The sequence below is a fragment of the Temnothorax nylanderi genome, unplaced genomic scaffold (genome assembly GCF_030848795.1).
Source record: "Temnothorax nylanderi isolate EJ_2023f unplaced genomic scaffold, tnyl_v1.0 TNYL_tig0008_pilon, whole genome shotgun sequence".
NCBI classification, from domain to species: domain Eukaryota; kingdom Metazoa; phylum Arthropoda; class Insecta; order Hymenoptera; family Formicidae; genus Temnothorax; species Temnothorax nylanderi.
The window spans coordinates 1,830,542-1,844,557 of NW_027249070.1; the positions used below are offsets into that span (position 1 = coordinate 1,830,542).

At 45.6% G+C, this 14,016-nt stretch overlaps 3 protein-coding genes across 3 annotated transcripts; all 3 read left to right on the plus strand.

Moving 5' to 3' along the window:
- Window positions 1–66: 66 nt before the first annotated feature.
- Window positions 67–3,736, plus strand: LOC139785007 (innexin inx2-like). Its single transcript, XM_071724179.1, has 5 exons — window positions 67–693; window positions 898–1,049; window positions 2,189–2,431; window positions 2,836–3,131; window positions 3,370–3,736. Exons 1-5 carry the CDS (start codon window positions 513–515, stop codon window positions 3,590–3,592), a joined length of 1,095 nt encoding a protein of 364 aa, XP_071580280.1. The 5' UTR covers window positions 67–512; the 3' UTR covers window positions 3,593–3,736.
- A 187-nt stretch (window positions 3,737–3,923) lies between these two features.
- LOC139784893 (tubulin beta-4B chain) lies at window positions 3,924–9,880 on the plus strand. The gene is made up of 5 exons (XM_071724071.1): window positions 3,924–4,433; window positions 4,658–5,122; window positions 5,613–5,917; window positions 6,191–6,488; window positions 6,684–9,880. Exons 1-5 carry the CDS (start codon window positions 4,377–4,379, stop codon window positions 6,900–6,902), a joined length of 1,344 nt encoding a protein of 447 aa, XP_071580172.1. The 5' UTR covers window positions 3,924–4,376; the 3' UTR covers window positions 6,903–9,880.
- Window positions 9,881–10,798: 918 nt separating this feature from the next.
- LOC139784978 (uncharacterized) lies at window positions 10,799–13,678 on the plus strand. Its single transcript, XM_071724157.1, has 3 exons — window positions 10,799–11,619; window positions 12,683–12,901; window positions 13,257–13,678. Exons 1-3 carry the CDS (start codon window positions 11,608–11,610, stop codon window positions 13,530–13,532), a joined length of 507 nt encoding a protein of 168 aa, XP_071580258.1. The 5' UTR covers window positions 10,799–11,607; the 3' UTR covers window positions 13,533–13,678.
- The last annotated feature ends 338 nt before the right edge of the window (window positions 13,679–14,016 follow it).

Here is a 14,016-nt window from a genome sequence, read left to right on the forward strand (position 1 = left end):
CTTTACATACCGGACCTCTTCTGACAAATCTCAGCTTCAGTGCGGCGATAAGTTATAAAAGCGAGGACTGTGCTGCCGAGAGAGCAAAAATTGCAGAGCGAGAGAGATCGTTACGTTCAAGATTTACGAGTCTGCTCGCCTGGTTAAGTGCGGACCAATTAGGCGGATGCAGTTTTGGGCATCGCCATTCTCTCGTCGATGATTTACACGACAGTAATTTCTCGCCCGTCGTTTTAGCGTCGTTCGTAATTTCGACTCTTCCGTCTTGCGAAATTTCGCCGTGACGCGTAATCCAATTTAGATTTCGTTTCATTTACGGCGCGTTTCCTCGCGTCCATCGATTTTAAACGTTACTTGCGCGCGAAGCCTGTCCTTCGCGATAAATTCCTTGACGAATTTAGAGCGGACGCGCGGATGGCGGACGGTACGAAGGCTTTCTTTCGCAATGCGCACTGGAATTTTCTCTATTGTGCTTTGTTTCGGTGCTCGAGACAAAAGAACACGCGATAACCATGCTGGACCTCTTCGCACCTATTAAATGCCTCCTGCAGGAAGAATCCGTTCGTGTCGACAATGTCGTCTTCAGGCTGCACTCGCGCGTCACCGTTCTCCTGCTGCTCGTTTGCACGATCCTCGTAACTGCCAAGCAGTACATCGGCGAACCGATTTCTTGCATGACCGATACTTCCGTCGGTACGAATTGTTGTTAACCTTTCAGCCTCAAGTGTGCGAGCATTTGCATGACTTTACAGAAGTCGTGCAAAGAACGAATCGCAATAATAAATTTGCATTTAAAATTCCGTCCTAAATATCTTTCCGCGTTTAATTATTCAATTATTGCGCGGACAAGAGTTGCTCATCATTAATGTTTGACCGTAATTGGTATCTTGCTGGCAGACAAAGATCCCGTAAACGCGTATTGCTGGATCTACAGCACGTTCACGGTATCACGACATCTGAAAGGTATTCCTGGACGGGGTGTAGCGAGTGCTGGCGTAGGACAGGCCCTTCCGGATGATGAAGCCCGTCATCATCGATATTATCAATGGGTCAGCTGAATTTAGAACGTTCACGATACGGATGAGGAGATAACCGATACGGACAAATGTTCGATGAAATAGTCCGTTGACAGGACACGGAAACAAATTTATTAACCTATATACGGAATATATATATATATATACTTCGATAAATTATCGATATCAAAGTCGTCGTGCATTCGCCGCGATTTAAATATTTGCCTTCGTTATGAAATTTTTTATAAATTACATTTCCCCGCGAGCCTCAAATCAAATCTTTGCTGAAATCAAGTTATGAACTCAACCGAGACAAGTTTCTTTATTGACTCACACCCCTCAAGGCCAAAAGCTCAAGAATTTTTATGCTCGATATAAAAGTTCTCCGAGAGACTCCTACTTCCGTTAGACTTCTCCGGGAAATACTCGTCGGGGAAAGATCGACTCGGAATTCGTCAAAGGTATCTCTAAATTGTTTTTCGATGGGGCACTCTGAAAAATTGAAAGCGAGCGGGAGAGAGAGAGAGAGATATGCGGGGGACGCGCGAGAGAACGCATTCGCGCGCGCGCGCGTGTGTGTGCAACGGAATTGGTCGATCGCGTAAGTTCCGTATAGAATGCACACACATACTCGCGCGTTCACGTACGCGAGATGCATGATAACGGCTGCACTTCGTTCCGATGCGATGGTCAGGTTGCTCTCGGCTCACCCGCGCATGCAGACGTATTGCGCGAGCGTGAATGAAATCTGAAACGTGAACGCGTGAATGTAAAGGAAAACGTCCGGAAAAGACGGAAGACGGCGCGAAGAAATGGAAATAGAGATCGCAGATCCGACTGTTATCCTGCGTTGCTCTATATCGCGCGATTCGCATCGCGAATATCGCGGAGGGAAACGCATCAGGGAAAAAAGCTCTTCCTGTAAAGAGAATTTTAGGTCCTCGAATAGAAAAATATTAAGTCAAATATAAATATCTTCTTGCAGAAAATAAAAAAATTTCGGCGATATTTGTCCGCGTATTTATATGCGTTTAAATTTAAAACATTTTTATCTTCTTTATTTTATTCACGATATTTTTTGTCTCCGTTGAAAGTTTATTTCTGTTCAAGATGAGTAGAGAGATAGAGTTCAATTTAAGGAAAATCGGAAATAAGGATGCAATGTTCGTTAGGTCTGCTTCGTTCTCGGCTTACAAGCCATCTCTTTTTACGTGCCGCGCGGGTTATGGGGCATCTGGGAGAGAGACACCGTAGGCCTCCTTTCGCGGGATCTCGCGTCTCCCTTCCTGAAAGACGTTTGGACCGTGGGGAGGAAGCAGCAGCTCGTCGAGTATTTCACCAGGACGAATCTGCACGGTCACAACTTCTACGCCATGCGTTTCTTCGTGTGCGAGCTCTTGAACTTCCTAAATTCGGTAAGTATAATTCCCTGCCAGTTTTAGAAACGGAAGAGTTTCTACGGAGGTACTTAAGGGATCTCGATCGGCCAACCGGGGATTATGACGTCAGAAGCGAGGAAATTGCGCGGAAATAACCGTGAATAATTGATTTCTGGATTCGATAATGAGCCCGAAACACGGTCGAAACTTTGCTTCGAAAACGAGTCCGATATATCGCACGGAAATACAACTCGAGGGCCCTTAACGTATAAAAATATTTTATACCACTTTACATTTTTTATAATTCCGTAAGTGTAAAAATCGACAAATTTACACAATCATCTTAAGGTTCAATATTCGCTGAGTTACGATTATTTAAAAAACTGTCACAGAGAGCGCGAAGTTAACGAAAACCCCTCGATAAAACCTTTCATCGATAGATAGGACAGATATATCTGTTGGATGTATTTCTGGAGGGACAGTTTAGACGATACGGGCCCTTGGTGACCGCATTCATCGCGGAGACAAATCCTCACGACAGGATCGACCCTATGGCGCGACTGTTTCCGAAGGTGACCAAGTGTACGTTTCACACTTTCGGGCCCGCGGGTTCCGTGCAAACGCACGACGCCTTGTGCGTGCTCCCGCTGAACGTGGTGAACGAGAAGATTTTCGTCGTGCTTTGGTTCTGGCTAGTATTTCTCGCGGGCGTCGGTTGTCTGGCGGTAATTTATAGGTAAGTTTGTGCCCGACGGATATTACGGCAATTCTGATTACGATGTCAGAAATATACGCGAATAATTCGTAAAACTTATTCTACGCGAGCATTAGTTTTTTGACTTTTCAATTTCCCAGCGCTTCATGTTACAATTTTTTTATTATATACATATTAAAAAAAAACTTTACGTCATAGATCTATCAAAAATCATAAGTATCGTTAAATCCACGCGATTGATATAATCCTTCATACGCAGGATCGTAGTTTTCTCTCAAGCATGGGCGAGAGTGTATCTCCTGCGAGGCGCAGTTCGCAGACTCGAGAAATCTAAAGCCGAGCGTGTCGTACAAGTATTCCATTTCGGCGATTGGTTCCTCTTGCACCAACTCGCACAGAACGTCAATCCTATCGTGTACATGGAGCTGGTTAACGAGATAGCGAAAGCCTTCACGACCAAGAGTTTCGCGGACTTCGTCTAGATCCCCTCGACTCACCTAAGTAGCATTACGCGGAATTCAATTTACGAAGCTCAAAATGTTCTTATAAGACATAAACGGTCGATGGGTATTCCGTTATAAATGTCCGTCGTAAAAGTGTATTAAATATCTTATGATAAAAGAAAGATAAATATTTAAAAACGATGTACTGTGCGATTTTAATAAAGACGATTAAAATCTTCTTAAAAAAATTCTAAAAAGATTTATTAAGATATTCGAATTATATTTGAATGATTAAATATATTATAATTACAAAATATATTTAAATTATTAAAATGTGCGTATTCTCTGTTTGAATTGTTAAAATTTAAAATCTACCGAGGGGCGTACGAATTCCTTTTCGACAACCCGTGAAGCCGACGAACAATGCGAGCAGATACGCCGGCGGGAGTCTTTTGTTCATCAACGTTACATTCAATTGTCCCGAAACAGAAGCGGAGATACTCTCTTCTCGCCCGTGTATCCATGGGAACGTGAGTTTGACTCAGCCAAATTACCCGAGTTACGGTTCTTAGGGTTAGGGATTTCGCCGGAATTATTACGAGTCTCGTCGCGTCGGAGATCTTTCGTGTTCTCGACTTTATCTCCCGGTGCATCCTCGCGTCGTCCCGTACCCCGGAATACCCGTGCGCGTTACGCATTTCCAAGGTAACGAAAACAGACGACGACGACGAGGAGTTTTGATTTCGTCGTTTCGCTGCACTCACGGGTTTGCGTATCGTGACGAAGAGGAAGGATTTGCAAAGTCGAAGTTGAACTAGCGAACATGCGCGAAATTGTGCATCTTCAGGCCGGCCAATGCGGCAATCAGATTGGAGCCAAGGTATGTTTCACTTAACATGAATGTCACTTGAGCGTTTTCAAGTAAGTATACATGTACTGCTTATCCAATAGACGATAAAAAAATCGATCAGAGATCGAAATTCACATATAATCTCGAAATTTTTATATACATACGAAAATATCGTTTTGTCTGTAATCAGAACGACTGTGTCCAAGTATCGACTTCCTTGAGAAATTTCCATTTCAATGTTACAACAATTGTAGTTTTGGGAGGTCATCTCGGACGAGCACGGGATTGATCCTACGGGCACGTATCACGGCGACTCGGATCTGCAGTTGGAGCGAATAAATGTCTACTACAACGAGGCAACAGGCGGTAAATACGTGCCGCGTGCGATCCTGGTCGACTTGGAGCCCGGGACGATGGACGCGGTCCGCTCGGGACCGTTCGGTCAAATATTTCGGCCGGACAACTTCGTGTTCGGACAGAGCGGCGCCGGCAACAACTGGGCCAAGGGCCACTACACCGAGGGCGCCGAGCTCGTCGACTCCGTCCTGGACGTCGTTCGGAAAGAGGCCGAGAGCTGCGATTGCCTACAGGGATTCCAGCTCACGCACTCGCTTGGCGGCGGCACCGGTGCCGGCATGGGCACTCTGCTCATCTCCAAAATACGCGAGGAATACCCCGACAGGATCATGATGACTTTCAGCGTGGTACCTTCGCCGAAGGTATATCCGCTCTTTGAACTTCGCTCATTTTTCAATCGCTTCGTTTCACTTCAAATCAGAAAAATCTCGACTTCTCTCTCGATTCTACGGACTCGCGTCTAGCATGATTTTCGAAGAAATAATTTGAACGCGTTCTCTATATTCACGGGCGAGATCTCCATTGATTTTCGGAAACAATGCGAGATCGGATCTCACGTCAAGAGTTACGTTTCGAATTTTCATCGGAAATCATCCGCGTAGTGTATTTCGCCGCAACGCGAAAGTCTTTCCGATGCGCGCGGGATAAGGTACAATGGATGCGAGACAAAGCGGCCGCCAGGAACCGACCTTTTGTCCTTAATAGGACAATACCGCGCGCATTGCCGGCGTACAATGCTTGTACTTTCTCGCTTGTGTGTACACGGTTACGCGATACGCGAGCGCGCCCGATACTCGCGGCCGCGGATGCCATACGTTGCACGTCAGCGTCTATTCTCGCCTTCTTCCGAAGGTATCGGACACCGTGGTCGAGCCCTACAACTGCACTCTCTCGGTGCATCAGCTGGTGGAGAACACGGACGAGTCGTATTGCATAGACAACGAGGCGCTCTACGATATCTGCTTTCGGACCCTCAAGCTGACCACGCCGACCTACGGCGACCTCAATCATCTCGTCAGCGCGACCCTGAGCGGCGTCACCACTTGCCTTAGATTCCCCGGCCAGCTTAACGCCGACCTGAGGAAGCTCGCCGTTAACATGGTCCCCTTCCCGCGACTGCACTTCTTCATTCCCGGCTTCGCTCCCCTGACCTCTAGGTCTCAAATTTTTCGCAAGGAAAACTAATTAAATTGAAAAAAGCTAATTAATTAGAGCGTCAGTCCTCAACGAGAGTTGACGTTATATCGCTGCTTTATCCAAATGAAATATCCTAAATTGCAGTAAAATCAATATAATTAATTAACTAATTAGAAGCAATTATTCGCGTACATAATTTTCTGTCTTTCTTGCTTTCGATGTAATTCTAAAATGATATTTTAGAGGTTCGCAACAGTACCGGGCATTCACGTAATTCTAAAATGATATTTTAGAGGCTCGCAACAGTACCGGGCACTCACGGTACCGGAGCTCACCCAGCAAATGTTCGACGCGAAGAATATGATGGCCGCGTGCGACCCGCGACACGGTAGATACTTGACGGTGGCCGCGGTATTCCGCGGCAGAATGTCGATGAAGGAGGTGGACGAGCAGATGCTCAACATCCAGAACAAGAACAGCAGCTACTTCGTCGAGTGGATACCGAGCAACGTGAAGACCGCCGTTTGCGACATACCTCCGCGGGGCCTAAAAATGTCCGCGACTTTCATTGGCAATTCTACGGCTATTCAGGTTCGTTCGTCATTTACTTCAACCAAAAAACTTCAACCGTGAATCAATCAAGCTTTTAGTTCAGTCGATTTCTAAAAATTGCAAATTTTTCCAAAACAAGTTACCCAACATTCGGTTTCGTCGAACGTCAGGTAACTTGTTCTCTTACTTAAAAAACAAAAGTAGTTACATCGAGAACTTAATCTTTTTGTGTAGGAGTTGTTCAAGAGAGTGTCGGAGCAATTCACCGCGATGTTCCGGCGCAAGGCGTTCCTGCACTGGTACACCGGCGAGGGTATGGACGATATGGAGTTTACCGAGGCCGAGAGCAACATGAACGATCTCGTGTCCGAGTATCAGCAGTACCAGGAAGCCACCGCCGAGGAGGAGGGCGAATTTGACGAGGAGGAAGAGGGCGAGGGCGAGGACAAGTGAAGATCGTCCCCATCTACGGAAGATGTTTATCGAGTGCTCGCTACACCTGCTGCTTCCTTTCCGCTCTCGTCGCTTCTTTACGTAGTTATATCGTCCCACCCTCGTATCCTCTTAGAATGTAAAATAATATGTAGCCGAGCCAACGTCGGCCGACAGCTTGTTGTTCCTCGTCTTCCGCGTGTCCCCCATCGTCGAAAGTACATTACGTGCACGAAATAAAGGGAAAAAAAATGAGAGAAGAAAAAAGAAACGAAAAAAGAAGCTCCTGCTCCATTTTCCCGCGTAAAAAGCACTCATTTCTCTAGCATCCTCTTAACCGCGTCTACAACACGACGAAACGGAACACTCTCTCGCACTCTGGGATTTGCGCCTGGTTTCCGGGTAACCTCCGGTCGCTACGGAGATAATGCGAAATGTACGTATCGGGGAAACGTTTCCTGCTTCCTCTCCTTCAAGTAAAACTGCTACGCGCAAGCACCACCGAGAGCGTTTGCTTACCTTCGGTTGCGCACTTTAGTCAAGGAACGAGAAAGAAAGGACACTTAAAACCTTAATTAAAAATTGAAATCGACCCCCCCCCCCCTTCACGTTCTATATGTTTCAAGCGGCGCGATATTCGCGGTATTCCTTGTTACTCACCGGCGTGTTCATTAAATGCTTCACAATTAAATTTATCACGTTTTATTCCCGCTGTATTTCAATTTTAATACACGCTTAATTTCGCGATTCGTTTTATTAATTTTATTAAATGCCATTTATTTCGTCCGCGGAGCAACGGTCCGTTTAGCGGGCTAAAAATCACTCGGCGATTTATTTCGGGACACACTCCATTCTACGCCCGGGAGGGATTCTTTTACAATTCCCAACTCCGCGATAACGCGCCGTAATAAATCGCGGCGGGGCGCGTATCGGAGGCTCGTACATCACGCCGGCATCACTGCCGATTGCCGGTGCCGACGTCGCGCGGTCGGCCGTATTCTCGCGCTCTCGGTCCTCGCGTTTTACGACGATCGAGAACATTATTGGCAATAATTGCACAATTGCCGGCTCGAGGACTCGTTGTTAAGCGACGTGATGTCACGCATGCCTGAATGTATCGTGAAAAATGAAACGTAACGCCCGTCTCGCGCAGCGCGCGAGAAATATCAGCTGTCCTCGGTCAATATTACATCGGAGATCCGCGAAATCCCGAGACGGACTCGAGAATCCGGTGGGCTTATCTCGCCAAAGCGTCTTAAGAAAAGAATATATTGAAAGGGAATGTGTAAGAAAATGTGTGTGCAGATTAGACGACATCTCCTCTCCTTTTTGCACCACTCAACCTTCAGCAACTTTATGATACGTCGCTTTTACTATAAAAAAAAAAAAATGTTTTAAAAGTATATTTTCGAGATTTGGAGATAAGCTCTGCGGGATCACACGTCCGCATTTACCTACCTACCGCGAGGGCGTTTACGTAACCGCGACAGAGAGAGACGCGGATGGACGGGGAGGTCGGACACTCCTGCCGAGCACACGTGGGGTCCACACACGGAATGCTAATGCTAATAATGCAGACGTATAAACTTGGGGATTTAGATCACGGTGTTCCAGTTTCCGTCACCGCGCGTGTTGTTCCCGCCGCGGTTTCCCGCGATTTTACATCTTCGCTCGGCTCTCGCTAACGATCTCGGTCTCGCGAGCAAACCTTACATAATTACGTTACGGGAAAAAAGAGAGAAAATAAAATGGGCGCGATATCCTATCGTTCTACAAGAGAGAACGTATTTTACGTATTTACAAGCGTTTGCTGTCACTTGTCATCGACGTCGATATATAGAATAAGCAAGAGGACTTATTCGACGGAGGCGGAGCTGACGTTGTCCGATAAGCAAAATAGAACGATAAATAAAAAATGCCATGTATCACATAAAACTCGCAGGATTCACGGGTTAACGGATTTAATCCCTTTCGGCTTAAATGCAAGGTGTCCAACTTCTAGCGCGTTATTTTTTAACGACGGAATCCTTCAATTTGGACTCGAGTTTTTAGCGTGACTATCGCGGAAGGTCATCGTTTATCTTAGCTTTCCAATCTTTAGCATCGCGTATTTCTATATAAGTAAGTCAAGATTTTATAAAATAAATTCCGTCTCTAAAATTAAAAGAACGTATCATATAAAATAAACCATATATGGCCTCTGAGATTTCATTGGCGAGCAGACTTTCTTTTTTTTTTAATTACTCGTAACTTGAAAGTTATCGGCGTCTCGATGTTTTCGCCAAGGAAAAGCCGATTCCCGAACGATTAAGCAATCCCGTCGTAAAACAAAATTAACGCTCGTCAAGCGGGACACCCTGTATACGTACCTTCGTAGGTATTGCATTGTGCATCGTCACCCGACTATGCATTGCTCTCTCTTCGGTAGCTGGCCGTCTTTTAAAAATCGATCGCCCGCGGGCCCGGAGGCAGGAGACAGCGGACCGTTTGTCTTGCAGCGACATTTTGCGTTTCACGTAAAGAGAGAATTCGCGTATATATACACAATACACCCAGCACGTCGCAACGTATCTCACTCGCGATATACGCGTATCGCTCCGATATTTATCTTCGTTAGCCCCAATTCGCGATCGGTCTAGGCGTGCCTCGCGGGCACACGTAAGGGCAGATGCCGAGGCGCGCAGCCGAGTTAATCGCATCGTAAACCATTAGGGCTGGTTACAAATGGCCGCGTTACGCGAAAAAAAGGCCAGCGAAAACCGGTGGAGGATATATATCGAATCGCCCGTTTAATTCCGTTGTACAAATGCTAGCTCGTTAAAATCAACGGAGAATTATTTGCAGTGATAAAAAAATTAGCAGCAATTATCTCTGTAAAATTTCTTCAGATTTTCGCAAACTGCAAGTACGATATTAATATTGAAGAAATAATAGGAATTTTCATTGACGAAAGCCTTCAAAGTGGTCAGAAGAATTTATAAATAAAATGTAGAACTACATTCTTGGAAAATAATATGTATAATTAATGTTTCATTTCCAAGAACAAAGTTGTTGTTTTCTAGCTTTCTAAGTCAGCCTACGTCGAAGGTGGAAGCGGAAATAAGTGATTTAATAAAAATTTCTTAAGGGCGAGAAGTATATGCATGTTATGCATATGTATGATGCAGCTATGATGCAGCGCGTGCACTTTATTAAGAAGGCGACAGTGAATAGTAAACCGTTTATTATGAGGAAACTTTTCACGCTCGCGTTATTACTGTTTACCGGCGTTGTATACGAGGTGACGTGTAAGCACGAGTCGCAATAAGGACGAAGATAATCCGCCGCGACCAGCAAGGCTGCAGGTATACGACATTGAGCGAGGCGAGCAAGGAAAGAGTACGCAAAAATATTTGTTCCGCGGTTAATGAAGTACGCCGCCTCTCTTTCCTACGTTCCTTCTTTTTTTTTTGCGCTCGAGATCCGCATTATTCCGCGAGAGCTCTCTGAGCGAGTGAATTCCATGAATAATCGAGTTGTACAATGTATTGTTACGCTAGTTATGTACAGAGGACGCATTTCCACGAGCTCGTTGCATACGCGAGATGATTCATTTTTCGCTCCGATGATGACCGGAAGCGACACTCGCGTTGACACACCCACTCCATCGAGGATCGACGCGTAGCGGTGCATTTATCGGAAAAAGCGAAGAGAATATAGAAACGCGCGATATATATATATATATATGGAGATATAAAGATATAAAAATATAAAACAATAATAAAATCCGATAATAATAACGTAACGTGCAATAAAAAATATCTAAACTAAATTTTCCTTTAATATATAAAAGAGGTAGGTAGGTATATAAAGATAAGGTAGATAAAATTTATAACAACGCGCGCGGCAAAAAAAAAAAGATAGATAATAATTCACCAGGTAAATTTGCGATAATACGAGAAGCTAGTATAAATGCTAATGTAAAAAATTGTAATAAGAGAAAATTGTGGTAAAACGTAAGAGAAATATGAGAGAGAATTCCCTGTGTGTCGCACCGGTATCATCTCCGCACCACCGCGTGCCACATTCGATCGGTCGAGGTCCCCGTGTTGCTCTGTTCACGCTTCGCGGAGCACAGACAAGATCATAGACGCGCGAATAATTACAGAAAGCGATTGAGAGTGACCGGGGGCCGGCGGTAAAGAGAGACGAAGGAGAGACGAGGGGCAACCTCTCTCCTTTCCTCCCTCGCGATCGCGCGCACGTTCGCGCGCGCGCGCGCGTGTGCGCTCAAGGTGCGCACGGACGCACTTTTTCTCACGATGCGAATCGAACGACCGATACTTCTTTTTTTTTCTCCTTTTCTCCCGCCTGGGCCGATAATGGCTTCGTCCTTCGCGCGAACGGTCGCGCGGTGAGACCGCGCGGCGAGTCATCCACGGCACCGCAAAGGATCTAGGATCTAGGTGAGCGCGTAACGAGTCGCCGGGGTCCGACCCACCCCACTATCATCGACAGCAACGGCGGGAAACAAACGCGGGGACCCCACGCCGTTTACCTCACCTACGAATTCGCCTCGCCCGCGATTGGCAGGGAAAACTTTTTTCCGCATCTCTCCCCCTTGGATCTTTGACGCGTGAGCGCGAGCAAAAACAATCCGCCGGGGGATATATAAGTGATCTGACGGGGTACGTGAGATGTAGTCAGTCCACAGTACCGACAACAGATCGCAAGCACTTGGAGCAACATGTTCAAGCTGGTGAGTGAAGCACTCGGGGCGGACGAGCGCCGCGGCGAAACTTTTATATCGTGAAGAGTGTATAGATATCCATCGCGGTTTTTCCCCGACGCAGAGTCTAAAAGATATCTCTCATACATACATAACTTTATATAATTTTTCGGGATATATAATTTTTAAAATGGATCATTTAAATTTCTTAAAAGAGAAAACACAGTTGTCGAGCGCAGAATACATATCGCAAGATGTAAAAAAGTTCGTATTTTCGAAAATGACATTTATCCTCTTATAACTTTGCTTTTATGTGGAGATTAGACTTATCTCTAACTACAGAGAGAAAGAGAGAGAGAGAGAGAGGAGAGAGAGAGAGAGAGAGAGAGAGAGAGAGAGAGAGAGAGAGAGAGAGAGAGAGAGAGAGAGAGAGAGAAAGAGACAGAGTCGACTTGCAATACCGTGAGAAATGCTTGGACGTAACATTTGCTATGAACTTTACTTGCCGCCGCGGGCATGATTTTATCGTGCTGGAATACGTTTGTTTCATTCATATCGTATGATACGCGCTTGAAGTTATCCTGGATATGCGTAAATAAAGCCGAAGGCTATGCGCGACGACGCAGACCGCTCGCTTAGAAGCTTCATGTTGTCATTTAGGATAATCTCACGTAGAAGTCCATTGTCGCATAAGACCACTTAAACAAATTGGCGGCAAAATGTTCTCACGCTAAGGAAACACGCTGTTTTAATTTCTCTCATATTTATCATATTTTTGCCTTTTCTATGTTTATATATCTATTTTTAGTATAATCAGTTTTTTCTTTTTTGAGGAACAAAGAGAGAAAATTGTTAACAAATCCATCGCTTTGCCCACCCGCGTCAGACACGCACTTTCTGTTCATAAAAATAAAAATAGAACACGTTCCAATTATTTCATAACTATGATTCTGATTCCGTAAATGTTTCCTGAGTTGCACAACGTATCAAGTTTTGCATCAAGTTTCGTCCCGAATTCCGTCGCGATTTTTACGTATAGAAGCAGTTATGAATCTGAGGAACATTCTTGACGCATATCTACATTTTATCGCAGATCGTCCTTCTCGCCACTGTCGCCTACGCGTCCGCCGGCGGCCTCTACTCCGGATACGGAGGGCTTGGATACGGAGGGCTTGGCTACGGCAGCGGTTACGGCTACGGCAGCGGTTACGGCTACGGTGGCTACGGCTTAGGTCATGGAGTAGCGGCGATCGCACCTTCGGTCGCATACGCGCACGCTCCAGTTGCGACCAGCTACGCCAATACGTACAAGGTAAGTAAAGTAAGCTCTCAAACGGTCGGGCGTGTAACCGATACGAGAAGGGAAGGATTATCAGCGCACCGGAGTAGCTTCGCCAATGACCGGGGTAAATTCCGGATGAAAATTCCGGTTTTACTCGCTGTAATCCATAAACGAGCTCTCCGCGCAAAATGAATTCAGTAGAAATAAAGTTTTGTATTATTATTTCGGCTAAATAACGCTCCCGGACGAGGGGGAAAAAACTGGAATAATTACCGAGCACATTTTAAGGGAGAATTAAAATTTTTAATGAAATTTTAATTTATCTGTAGCTATATAAAATAAAATAACGGACGAGGTATATAATTCTCTCTCGTTTTGTCCTCAGGTCGCGGTAGCTCCACCCATCGCTAAGCTCGCCGTTGCACCTGCTATCACGAAAGTGGCGTACGCCGCGCCTATCACAAAAGTCGCCTACGCTCCGACTTACGCTGCACCAGCGTACAGCTACGGCCACTACGGATACACGGTTCCACCATCGGTCACCTATCTGAACAGCGGTCTTGGATACGGTCACGGTCTTGGATATGGTCTCGGCTATAATAATGGATACGGAATCGGCCACGGTTATGGATACGGCAGCTATGGTGGCTACTACCACTGAGTGGGACCACTGAGCCCAAAGTCTCGGGGCATAAACGCCTTCTTCGACAAGTTTGATTGTAAATGGTTGGCGACGCAGCCGTACTGCCACAAAACATTGTCATCGGCTATGTACATGACGTTTATAATACACATTTTCATCTTTTACGTCGCCTCTATTTCTTGTAGCGCATTCGACGGCGATTTGAGTCGCCGTGAATACCTAAAGACGCAGCGAAGACGTCCAGAAATCATCCTCAGATCATCCTTTAGTAGCGTAAAGAACCGCACAAAAAAATTAGGGCATTTTTTAAATACCTTTCAGGCAGTTACATCATCCGGCTAATTATTCGAATCAACTTTGGTATTACGCGTACATAAAATTCCTTAGCGTTACGTATTATCTGATCGTATCGTCATTAATTTTCGTTTTCGCGGTTGCTGGAACTTCAACAGCTCGTTCCACCAGCATCTCGAGACATGCCAGCGTCGATCGGTATCGGTCC